The sequence below is a fragment of the Zingiber officinale genome, chromosome 6A (assembly GCF_018446385.1).
Source record: "Zingiber officinale cultivar Zhangliang chromosome 6A, Zo_v1.1, whole genome shotgun sequence".
NCBI classification, from domain to species: Eukaryota; Viridiplantae; Streptophyta; class Magnoliopsida; order Zingiberales; family Zingiberaceae; genus Zingiber; species Zingiber officinale.
This window is the reverse complement of record NC_055997.1, coordinates 120,762,726-120,774,777: the sequence shown is the minus strand read 5'-3', so window position 1 is coordinate 120,774,777 and position 12,052 is coordinate 120,762,726. Positions and strand designations below refer to the sequence as shown.

The 12,052-nt window shown below is 37.6% G+C and overlaps 1 protein-coding gene across 1 annotated transcript; it reads right to left on the bottom strand.

Annotated features, from left to right (window-relative positions):
• Positions 1-1,628: 1,628 nt before the first annotated feature.
• Positions 1,629-4,123, bottom strand: LOC121997791 (L-ascorbate oxidase-like). Its single transcript, XM_042552421.1, has 5 exons — positions 3,789-4,123; positions 3,464-3,556; positions 3,147-3,359; positions 2,844-3,032; positions 1,629-2,762 (listed from the first exon to the last, which is right to left on the bottom strand). Exons 1-5 carry the CDS (start codon positions 4,050-4,052, stop codon positions 1,803-1,805), a joined length of 1,719 nt encoding a protein of 572 aa, XP_042408355.1. The 5' UTR covers positions 4,053-4,123; the 3' UTR covers positions 1,629-1,802.
• Between the last annotated feature and the right edge of the window lie 7,929 nt (positions 4,124-12,052).

The following is a 12,052-nucleotide window of genomic DNA, read 5'->3' as shown; positions in this document are numbered from 1 at the left end:
TCATTTATTTATTTAGCGTATTGATAAAAGTTTTATTAATGAATAAAAAGGACAGCCCGGTGCACGAAGCTCCCGCCATGTGGGGTCCTAGGGAAGGATCCATTGTACGCAGCCTTACCCTACTTTTTGCAATAGGTTGTTTCCAGGATTCGAACCCGTGACCTTTTGGTCACATGGCAATAACTTTACCGTTGCACCAAGGCTGTAACGACCCGACCCTTTGGCCTCTTGGGCAGCTCTTGCGGCGGTCCACTGGCGGCCCCTTATGTCGTCGGCCGACGACCCTTGACCGTACTGTTACTCACTGGGACTTTTCCACCCCTGGCAGTGGATTTTTGTCTTCCCCAGGATTCGAATTCTAAACCTCCAGATTAAGTAATAGAATTTATGAATCCTGGTAGCCAAGTGAGTGCCTCTCACTTGGCTATTAGGATTCATAAACTCTACTACTTAACCTGGAGGTCTAGAGTTCGAATCCTGGGTAAGGCAAAAATCTACTGCCAAGGGTGGAAAGTCTTAGTGAGTAACGGCACGGCCAAGTATCGTCAGTCGACGACATAAGGGCCGCCAATTGGGCCACCACAAGGGCCACCCAAGAGGCCAAAGGGCCGAGTCGTTACAAAGGCTCTCCTTTCAAAAGTTTTATTAATGAATATGGTTCGTAAATATGGATCACGAACATTGTTCGAACATTAACGAGTTGAACACATATGTGTTCAAGTTTGTTTGTTTAGTTTAACGAGTTGTTCAAGCTTGTTTGTTTAATTAATTTTGTATATACTAAATGAACATAAATAAATTTTTACCAAACCGAACACCAAACTTATTCACGAACGCTTAATTCATTTACAATCTCTACTTCTCTTATATGATAAACAAACTTGCAATAAATGGAATCTTTGGTTGCTCTCTTGCTTTATCTATGTAGGAATTGGGACATGCCGATCAAGTTGATAATGAAGATACTGCGATTGATTTGGGATACCAAATGATATAAATTAAAGTTTGGTGTCTTAAAATGCTGCTTTCCCAAAGAATTATTAATTTGAATTTAGTAGGACACAATCAAACAAGTTGAGTGAGGTTTCCAAGGAATACGGCATTTAGTGACCTTCTCTATGGGTATGTTTCCTAAGAAGATGCCCCCAGGGGCTGGATCAGTTGGTAAGTGGCTGGGAAGTTGTACCATGAAGCAGCAGGTTCGAGTGTCGACGGTTGCAATGTGGGATAATATCCCCGTCTGCCGGCTTAAAGCCTCGAACCCCCAGCCACTTGTCAACCCAGCATTCACCCTGATTAACCCTCCTCCTACATCACCATGGGGCAGGCGTAGGGGGCCGTCGGGGCGGCGGATTCCGCCTTTTTGTACCATGTTTCCTAAGAAGATGACAACTATATGCTTCTCTCAGAGTTTACTAAGAAGATGACAACTATATGCTTCTCTCAGAGTTTACATACAACGATCAGTTAGACCTCATGAGTTTACATGAAGCTCAAGAATTAAAAAGAAATCAAGTGGCTGAGTAGTTAATTTAAGAAATAAATACCTGATGAAGGAAACCTAATAATTTCTGATGAAGGAATAACTTACCGTCTGATGATTAGTCGACTTTAAGTGGCCGAGTAGATAATTTAAGGTAATTGAGTATCAATAACACATTCTACATGAGTTCATTATCTTGACAAAACTAGTACTGCGGTTCCAAATACATTCACACAGGAAATAACATGATCGATCAGCCTAACAGAAGTAGATGGGAAATAGATGATTTACCTATATGGGTTCTTCCATAGTTCCATTATTATGGGAGGTGATTGTTGATTAACATTTTTCCAGTCATCCCACAAGTTATAGCTTCTGTTGGGACATTTCTGACATTTTCAACACCTTCTGCAAATACTACACCCATGCCCATATGCAGGTGTGGTTCTATATGGCAGTGAAATGCCCAAACTCCAGGGTTGTCTGCTATAAACCTTAATGCCGTCCAACCGTAAGGAAAGATCACTACTGTGTTTCTGAGTGGAGGATTCTTCAGATTAAATGTTGAAACATCCTTCTCTTGGAATCTTCCATCCCCATACCCTAGCACCCAGAAGTCGTGCCCGTGCAAATGCCACGGATGTATTTCACTAACATTCTCCGCTATGGCGTTTGCATTTTGAAGGATTACGTCGATTGTGCTGTTGAATTGGAAAACATATGCGTTGGTACTTTGCGTCGTATTTTGATTTTTGGCTGGTCTCATCACATCATAATCTGAGGGGAAGCTCTCTGGTGGCTTTTTAGTATCAAATGCATTCTTCAGATGATATCTCATGGACCCTAAATAAGGCGTGGCAGGAAGTGCTAAAGAGACATTGTTGATAGCCCACTTAGTATAACCATCCATTTTGTTCTGTGTGTTGAGCAAGGCGATTCGCTTGTCAGCGTTGGGAGGGGGCTTCGGTGCGCCCTGCCGGGCGAGAATCCTGTACGTGAATGATTTGCTGCGGGCATAGTCATTCCATAGTGGCGTGGCCGGGGGACTAGATTCCGGTAATTTTGATGGGGCATTCGGGGGGTAGTTTATGATAGCCAAAGCAGATTGTGTATTTGGTTTTCTTCCCCTAACTCCGACGGAAATCCAGTAGTTTGATGATGTTTTCTGGTTTGTAGTGACGAGCACCGAGTAACTTTCACCGGAATATATGTCCATATCATCCACGGTGAATGGTTCCACATAGTTGCCGTCTGCTTCCACCACTGTCATGCTGTGATTCTGAACACAAGAAAAATAATCAGTGGTTTAATTTCATTATGGAAATTCAAATGACTAGTCGGCGATGGTTTAATTACTTACTCCGATGGCCAGATTCAGCGAAGCCAGTGAAGTGGCGCTTGCAATCCGCAGCCTGTATGTTTTGTTTGGAAGAACTTTGAGCACCACGGGTTCACAGTCTTTGCTTGTTAACTCGCATGCGCTGGATCCAGGGACAAGAGATGCGGCCAGGGAACAGTTAGTCTGCCCTCTGCCATTGATCAATAGACTCTGCACCCAAGCAAGAAGCGAAATCAGTGACGAACGAAAGCCTGACGATCGATTCCGTGTGCTGGGAACTTCTTAATTTTGTATCTGCAGTGACTAATTAAGCTCGTCGCTTACTTGGGGTTCTCCGATCCATTTCATTGGTCTGGAAGAGAGTCCAACCATCTGATCATAAATGCTTGTATGGTACCAATCACTGAGGAGCAGATTGAACTCTCCATCGTACTGGAACGGCTCCTCTTCCCCATCAGACACGTCCACTATGAGAGACCCGTACAGCCCTGCAGCTCTCTGCATCCCGTAATGTCCATGGTAGAAATATGTGCCGGCCTGCATCGAACTCCAACATGCAAAAACACAAGTCAACCATCTACAATTAAATTTGTCAACTCAATAGAAAAGAAAAGAAAAAGAAAAAGAAAAATCTAATTAACCTTGTCGACTTTAAATCTGTAGAGAAAACTCTCCTCAGGATTGATGGCGCATTGGGAGATGGAGGCAGTCCCATCAGCCCAAGGTGTTCCATGCTGTCGAAAAGAGAAACACACAAGGTTTAGCTGAAATTTCCAAACGCCGATCTTGTTAATTGTTATTGCTATTACTTGTGGTAGTGGAAAATAACTACTTGTAGTTCTTGTCCTTGTCAAAGTGGTTTAGAGTTTCTTTTTTTTTTTCTCTCAGTATAACAACTCCTCTCTTCTACCTTCGATGTAAACATGCCGGTTGCTTTAATGGTATGCCTCGCACACGGTTGTTTACCTGTCGGATACCGTGCCAGTGGATGACGACTCCTTCAGTGTGCAGAGTATTCTTCAGCTGGAGATGAATCGTGTCGCCGGCCTTGGCGCGGATGGTCGGGCCCGGGAACTGCCCGTTGATCGCCATCACCAGCTTCTCTTCGCAATCCGGCGATGCGTATATGTAGCCCACCTCCCATTTGAAGCGCCTGACGGTGGCTCCGCCGGCGGCGTGCAAAAGAACTGAGACGACGCAAGCGATGAACAAGAGCAGGGCGTTGGCCATGTTATCTGTGGTTGAGCTGAAGCTTGAGGGGAGGAGGAGAACCAAACAACAAAAGTGAGAGGAGAGGAACACAAATGGCTCTTTGTATAAGCGAAGGAATCACTTTATTTGTTTTTTAAAAAAAAAAGAAAAAAAAAAAAAGGTGAGAGACATGCTTATGACTAAAATGATGGACAAGATAATACTTAATCTCGATTCTATTCTATAAATTTTTTTTTTATTAGTTATGGGGTAAATTAAAAAGTGCTTGTAATGAATAGTCTAAAAGTCCACTATCATATAGTTACATGTTCCATCTAGAAGATTTTTTTTATAAATATATCATAATTAATAAATACTTAAATGATATTTTTAACTTCTTTCCACTACATCACACTCAGTACTCAGGAACAACGCACCTATGACTAACTAAATTTCACAGTAGATTTTGGTTCATGAGCTTCTAAGTTTTTGTGTATGTTTAATAAATTTGTCAATATTTTTTATTCAAAAAATTGAACAACCACAAGGTGAAGAATATAAGAATTTACTAAAAATTTGAGATGGACCAAATTATTTATGGGTGAAAAAGTTTATAAATTTATCTTCACAAGTAAAGTATCAATTTAACATTGGATGATGTTACAGGGATACCAAGGGGCGTTTGACTTATGTTGTACTTATTTTTTACTTTTTGGGATCAGTAAACAAAACTTTTATAGAACTAAATTCATCTTCAAAATTAATTAGATTATAAATATTAGACGCATGAATTATTAAAATAAATAAATAACTAAAAAAGAAGTGTGTTTTTTTGCATTATGGTGTGTCCTATACTTACTAAGTATATGCACAAGGTTTCAAAGTCACATCCGTATGTAAATTAAATTGTGTTTTTACTCGTGGTTATATTCATTCCCATATTTCAACATGATATATGAAACGTTTCGTGACGGAAAGATTCAATCAATGAATTAACTTAAATAGACGCGTACAGTAAGTATCTCAGCCAAAGTGCAATCATTTAGGACAACTTAAATAAGCTATAAATAGTCTAATAATATTGGATTGATGAATGGTTCCTTTTCAATTTATTTTGATAGTGGATAGAAACTAAATCGATCATCTTTAGAATTAATTTACACAGCAGTGGTAAAATAATTGGAGAAAAAAAACAAAATCAAAATTCTAATTCTAATGGAAACCAATATTTGGAAGGAGGTGGATAAATCTTGTACTATTGATAAATATTGCACAATTGCACATAAATAAAATTGATAAATTCAAACAAATATTTTTGGCCTTAATTATCAAATTATAATAATTCATCACGTGTTAGGAAACTATATAATAAGCCAGATATGTTTAAGTTAGTTATTACTAACTTATAAATATTATAAAATATTTTCACTATTATATTAGTTAGTACATATATAGATAATTAATGACACTTTTAACTAGATAGTATATTTATTGATGTATCAATTAATACTTTTATTAATAGTTTTAACAAAAAATATCATCATCTAAGTCTTTAATGCCAATTTATTAGATTTCATGATAATTTCTTTTAGTTTAAACAAATTTTCTAGTGTGCATAAACTTCTAAAATCTAAAATCTAAAAATACAAACTTGTTCATGTATATATCTACTTATTAAATAATTTTGTCACTACATATTTTCTATATTTTGTTAAGATTGAGCTCATTGAATGTTTGAACGAACACAAGTTTGACTCGCCTCGTTTAAAGACATCTACATGGATGGAAAACGAACACAAAGCACCGAAAGCAAAATAAAAACATCAGTTGGATTCTTTGGCCACTTGCAACAACATGCTTTTCAAAAGAATATGTCTTTTTGGTGCTTGTTTGAAGGCTTTTGATCCAATTAGTCTAAGATGCTCAACTTCTCTTTAATATCATAGACCAAGAAAGAAGGTTCCATTGTTGAAATGGAAAGATTTTCTCTGTAATGGATCAAAGTACTTAAAGTTATGGAATTTCTAAGCGCATCTAACTTTTAAATTTCTCAAAAGAAGTACTTATAATTTTCTATTTTACCCCTTCTATCAATCATTATAGGATTGTATTCAAAGAATAATATCACTGTGATGCTAGAACACTAAAATGAGCAACACTGTTGATTTTTTAAATACAATATCACTATAATGTGATTTAAAAAAATTATTAACATAGTGATGCTGCTTTTTTAAATTCAATGTCATAATGATGTTATTCTTTGAATATAATATTATAATGGTTGATGGAAGGAGTAAAATGAAAAATAAGTATGCCCTTTAGTAAATTTAAAAGCTAGCTATGTCTTTTAAAAATTCCTTAATTGTAAGTGTGCCTTGGATCAATTCTCTATTTTCTTTTAATTGAATTTTTATAGGTTAATTTATATATATTTTTTTAAATTTTATGACAATTGTAAGCGAACTTCTATTACGACGTTATTGATGAGGAAAAGAGGCACGGAAAAGCAATCTTATAGATAAATGATACTTAAAAAGGTTGAGGCTCATATGATCCTTGTCTTTATTTATTTATAACTTATATAATTATTATATTTTTTGAAAGGGTATCGAATCAAGAAAAAAAACACACCAAATTGTAGAGATGGGAGGTGTGATCGAATCAAATGGTTTAGTTTGTCATCAAATCGCCCAATTTGTTGGGATAAATGCTTGCGAGAAGAATAAGGAATGTTCTTATGCTTGTTCATTTAATTTGTTAGACTTCAAAAACAAAAAAAATATATATAAAGAGAATGTGTGATTTTTATTTTGTAGTTTTTGAAAAGAAAGTGATAACCACATCAATGTTCTTATGCTTGTCAATTTGCTTGTCCATTTGTTAGGATAATAGTTTTGCAATTTTTTTATAATGTTTTTTAAATTTGGATTTAAAATTACATTGGCTAAGTTGTCTCATTTTTTTTTTTTTTGCAATATAATAATGTATTAGGATTAGTGCGTGTTGGTGCAATGGACCGGCAAGAGAGGAGGGGTGAATTACCTGAAACAAAAAAATATCCTCCTTGTTCTTTCAACTCTTAAGGTGCAACAATAATAAATAAAAATAAAAGAATAGAATTAAAGAAAAGACTCAGGAATTGACTTGGTTACAACCTAAGTGGTTGTTAATCCAAGACGGTTGAAAAGCTCAGTCAGAATCTCCTTCTCTGAAGGCGGAGAAGCCTTTTACACAATAAAAGTTTAAATAGTTGTTAGAAAGTTAGTACAAGAGTTGATCATTAATTCCCTACCTCCATGACCCTTTTTATAGGGTCTGGAAACTCTATCTTCGGTTTGAGGGCGCCTCCCATAAGCATGGACGGTGCCTCCAGCGTGGCATTTGGATAAAATTTTATCCAAATGCGAAACGGTCATTTGACTGGTGTGAGGGCGCCCTCAATGCTGCAGCGTATAAATAGGTTCAGCTTTCCTTTGGATCTTCCGCTGTTCCATTCGCTTGGGTGATTGCGGCTAACCGAAATAGGGCTCACCCGAACCTAATTTTCAACCTTATCCTCGAGCAGACTTTCGCTCCAACTTCTCGTCCCTCGAACGTCACGTACGTTCTTCTCATCCACCGGTGTACTCTTTCATAACTCTTTCGTCCCTCAGATGCACCGAGCCCATCAGCTCCCTTCCCGTGTCATCCTTCTCGCTAGCTGCATCTTCCACTCGACTTCCTGTGTTCCTAAGCTCCTGCACACTTAGACACAGGGATTAAAACAAAACAGGACCCAACCTAACTTGGTTGATTATATCAAAACAACCACGGGATCCAACAATCTCCCCCTTTTGATGTGCATCAACCCAAGTTCAAGTTAGGATAAAACAAACAAGTAATAATTTAAATAAATTACCATACTAATAATTTAAGAATAAAAATTTTAATAAAAGAAATTACAACATTTAAATTAAAAATTTTCTAAGCTAAAATAAAAATATTCTCTGAAGTTATAATAATTTTCTTCCCCTAAACTTGTACCTATTTTCCCCCTTTGATCACATAAAAAAAAAATCAATGTACAAATTTTTAAAAATTCTGAATAAAAATTTTCAAGTTAAACAAAATTTGAAACAATTTTCAAGTTAGAAATTTCCAAAAATAATTTGAAACGTTTAAATAGTTGACAAGAATTAAAAGTATTATCTTAATTGCTTATCAGTTTGTCAATTAAACATTTAATTCAATAATCGGCTTCCAGACTGTGGCGAGACACTATGCCTTCTTGATTATTAGATCATCAACCATTTCTAGACAAAGTCTTTTAAGGAATTTAAACATTTAATTTCTTCTGAAAGCCTTGATTAGCAGAAGGTTTAATCTAGATATGATTTTGGAACCCAATAGAGGTTCCTTCCTACTAGGTTAGTTAGATATCTAGGGGGGGGATATCTGGGGGGGGGGGGGGGGGGGGGGTTACATATCATTTAGGTATTCTTCTAAGTCCTTGATGTTTTCTAATGTACCAGTTTAATTTTCCATAAATCTTAAGTTTTTTACTTTTGAAAATTGTTTGGTTTTTGACAACATATATTTGTTTTTAAATTTTCAATTTGCAATTTTATTTTTTTCATTTTCTGATTTCAAGTTATCTAACATTCTGTTTAACTCAGCATTCTCTTTTTCTATTTTTACTAAATCTTTTGAAAGTACTTTAATGAACTTAAAAGAGTGCTCAGGTGAAAGAGTACGTACCTCACTTACCATAAGTGCTAATGCTCCCTCTTCATTGTTGTTTTCTTCCAATGATCCTCCCCCTTCATCTATGCTCATCTCTGAGCTGGTCTCATCTTCTTATTGATGGATTGCCGTTAGGGCTAGTCCGGCGTATGCTTCGATTTCAGATTCAGAGGATGGTGAATCATCTCATGTGGCTTTGAGGTTATGTTTGGACCAAGCTGGTTTCTTATTTTTTTTCCTTATCTTTGCTCTTCAATTTTGGGCAGTCATCTTTGATATGCTCTTCTTCGTTGCAGTTGTAGCAACGGACGACCCTTTTGTTTCATTGATGCCTTCTTGATTGCGATTTAAACTTATTAGACTTAAGAAATTTATTGAACCTTTTTACCAGTAGAGACGTTTCGTCTTCATCAATGGATGTCTCGAACTCTTAATCTTTCATTCTTGCCTTTAGTGAAATGTTGAGGTTTGTCTTTTCTATGTCTTTTGAATCTGTGATTCGAGATTTGTGAAGTTCGAAAGTAGAAAATAGATTTTCTAGTGTACTTACCTCAAAGTCCTTAGAGATGTAGTATGCATATACTAAGGACACCCATTATGAAGTTCTCGGGAAGGCCTTGAGCGTATACCAGATCGAATCTCAGTTTGTTACTAATTCTCCGAGATTGTTTAGCTGAGTTATCAACTCCTTTATTCGTGTGGAGTTGCGCTATCTTTTCTTCATTATTCATCCGGAGATTTGTTAGCTGAGTTCGGAGGATGCCCAACATTTCTAACTTTGCTTTTGAAGTATCTTCATGGAGCTCCAGGAACTTCTCCCAGAGATCTTTGGCGGAGACGTAGCTGTCGATTTGGTTGACCTCCCAGGGTGGAAGGATGCTGAGCAGATGGAACTCTGCTTTACCGTTCGCCACAAAATCGGCTTGCTCTTTCTTCGTCCGCTGATGTTCTTCTTTCTCGGCTCCTTGCTGATTCGTAGGTGCTACAAAACCGTATTTCATTGTTAATAGAATATCAAAATTTGTTTTAAAAAATACCTCCATTCGACGTTTCCATGTTGCGAAGTCTCCGTCGAATTTTGGGGGTTGAATACTTGCACCAGCCATTGTCTTGATCTTTATTACTTCAGACGGCAATTAGTCCTTCTAAGGCTGTTGGGTTCTAATACCACTTGTTAGTTCAGTGGACCGACAAGAGGGGAGGGGTGAATTGCTTGAAACAAAAAAAATACCCTCCTCATTCTTTCAACTCTTAAAGTGCAACAATAATAAATAAAAATAAAAGAACATAATTAAAGAAGAGACTCAGGAATTGACTTGGTTACAACTTAGGTGGTTGTTAATCCAAGGTGGTTGAAAATCTCAGTCAGAATCTCCTTCTCTTAAGGCGGAGAAGCCTTTTACACAATAAAAGCTTACGTAGTTGCTAGGAAGTTAGTACAATAGTTGATCATTAATTACCTAGCTCCAGGGTCCTTTTATAGGGTCTAGAAACTCTATCTTCGGCTTGAGGGTGCCTCCCATAAGCATGGAGGGCGCCTTCAACGTGACATTTGGATAAAGTTTTATCCAAATACGAAACGGTCACTTTGGCTGGTTTGAGGGTGCCCTCAATGCCATGGAGAGAACCCTTAATGTGGAGGGCGCCCTCAATGCTACAGCGTATAAATAGGTCCAACTTTCCTTGGGATCTTCCGTTGCTCTGTTTGCTTGGGTGATTGCGGTCAACCGAAATAAGTCTTACCCGAACCTAATTTTTGGCCTTCTCCTCGAGCAGGCTCTCGCTCCGGCTTCTCATCCCTCTAACGTCACGTACGTTCTTCTCGTCCACTGATGTATTCTTCCGCAGCTCTTTCATCCCTCAGACGCACTGAGCCCGTCTGCTTTCTTCCTTTGCCGTCCTTCTCGCCAGCTGCATCTTCCGCTCGACTTCCTGTGTTCCTAAGCTCCTGCATACTTAGACACAAAGATTAAAGCAAAACATGACTCAACCTAACTTGGTTGATTATATCAAAATAATCACGGGGTCCAACAGTGCGCGGTTGGGAGATTGTTGATACAATCATCCTCAGGTCAAGATTGACCAATTTAACTAAGTTTGAATGAGTTCGAGCTTGAGTTTCGATGTTTAGACAATATATTTAGAAAATATCTTAAAGAAGTCAAGTAGGTCACTTAACGATATGCGAGAGGAAAGCCAAGTAGGTCGTGAAGGACCGGATATTCGATTGGCAAAGTCCTAACTTGAGAGTTAGGTAAGGGTAAAGTTCTAACTGGATGTTAGATAAGGCCAAGTCCTAACTAAATGTTAGGCAAGGTAAAGTCCAAGTGGGTTAAGGAGGACCACACGTTGGTAAAGAAAAGTTATAACTGTGATTAGGCAAAAGAAAATCTAAGTGGGTCAAGGAGGACTGTATTTAGTGATTGGAAGTCCAAAGGAAAGTTGGCAAAGTCTAAGTTGGTCAAGGATGATTGAACACTTGGTAGGGAAATCTCAATAGATTACGGTTGACTGGATGTTGGGTAAGGGAACCCTAAACTCAGATTAAGTGAGTTAGGGTTGGATCAATCGATTAGATAATTGATTAGTCCAAGTTCAATCAATCAGTGGATCAATTGGGAATGCTGTTGCAAGGAGGCACAGTTAATCGATCGGGTAATCAATTCAGCCGGAAGTCAATCGATTGGGTAATTGTTTGAGGCAAATTTCGTGAAGAACAGAGAGGTGTTGAATCAATTGGCTAATCGATTCATCCCTCTTAAATTGTTTGGGTAATCGATTGAAGTAGAGTTTTTTTCGTGAAACGTAATTTTACTGTGCTCAATCTATTGGCAAAGTGCCTCGATTAGGAGAAGCTCGCGATAAACAATGGGCTTCTGAATCAATTAGGTGATAGATTGAACTACGTGAATCGATCAAATGATCGATTGGGAGAAGTTCGCCAATGAACAGAGGGCTTCTGAATTAATTGGTGATCGATTAAGAAGCCTCGTAATCGATTGAGAGAAGAAGAAAAGAGTACTTACAAGGTTTGGATGTCTGGATTTTTTTGGATATGATGTGGCAATCGATTGGGAGTAAGATAATAAATTGGGAACCCTAATCTATGGGATAGAAGACGTTTAGAGGATTCAAATTAATAACTCTTTTTTCTCCACTCTTCATCGCTAGTTCTTGGAAGATTCGAGAGAAGTGTTGTTGTATTTTTTAAGTCTACAAGAAGCATCTACAAGCAACAAGAGATCAAGAAAGCAAGGTTTTCATTTGTATTGTGTATTTACATCTTGTTTTCATTGTATTCTTATATGTGAACTTGT

What these genes read in the sequence shown, in the direction of transcription:
- LOC121997791 (XM_042552421.1), bottom strand. Translation starts at nt 4,052, where the DNA reads ATGGCCAACGCCCTGCTCTTGTTCATCGCTTGCGTCGTCTCAGTTCTT. An exon ending in ACAGATTTAAAGTCGACAAG is followed by an intron (nt 3,360 to 3,463) that starts GTTAATTAGATT and finishes AGTTCGATGCAG; the next exon opens with GCCGGCACATATTTCTACCA. An exon ending in AATGGATCGGAGAACCCCAA is followed by an intron (nt 3,033 to 3,146) that starts GTAAGCGACGAG and finishes GCTTGGGTGCAG; the next exon opens with AGTCTATTGATCAATGGCAG.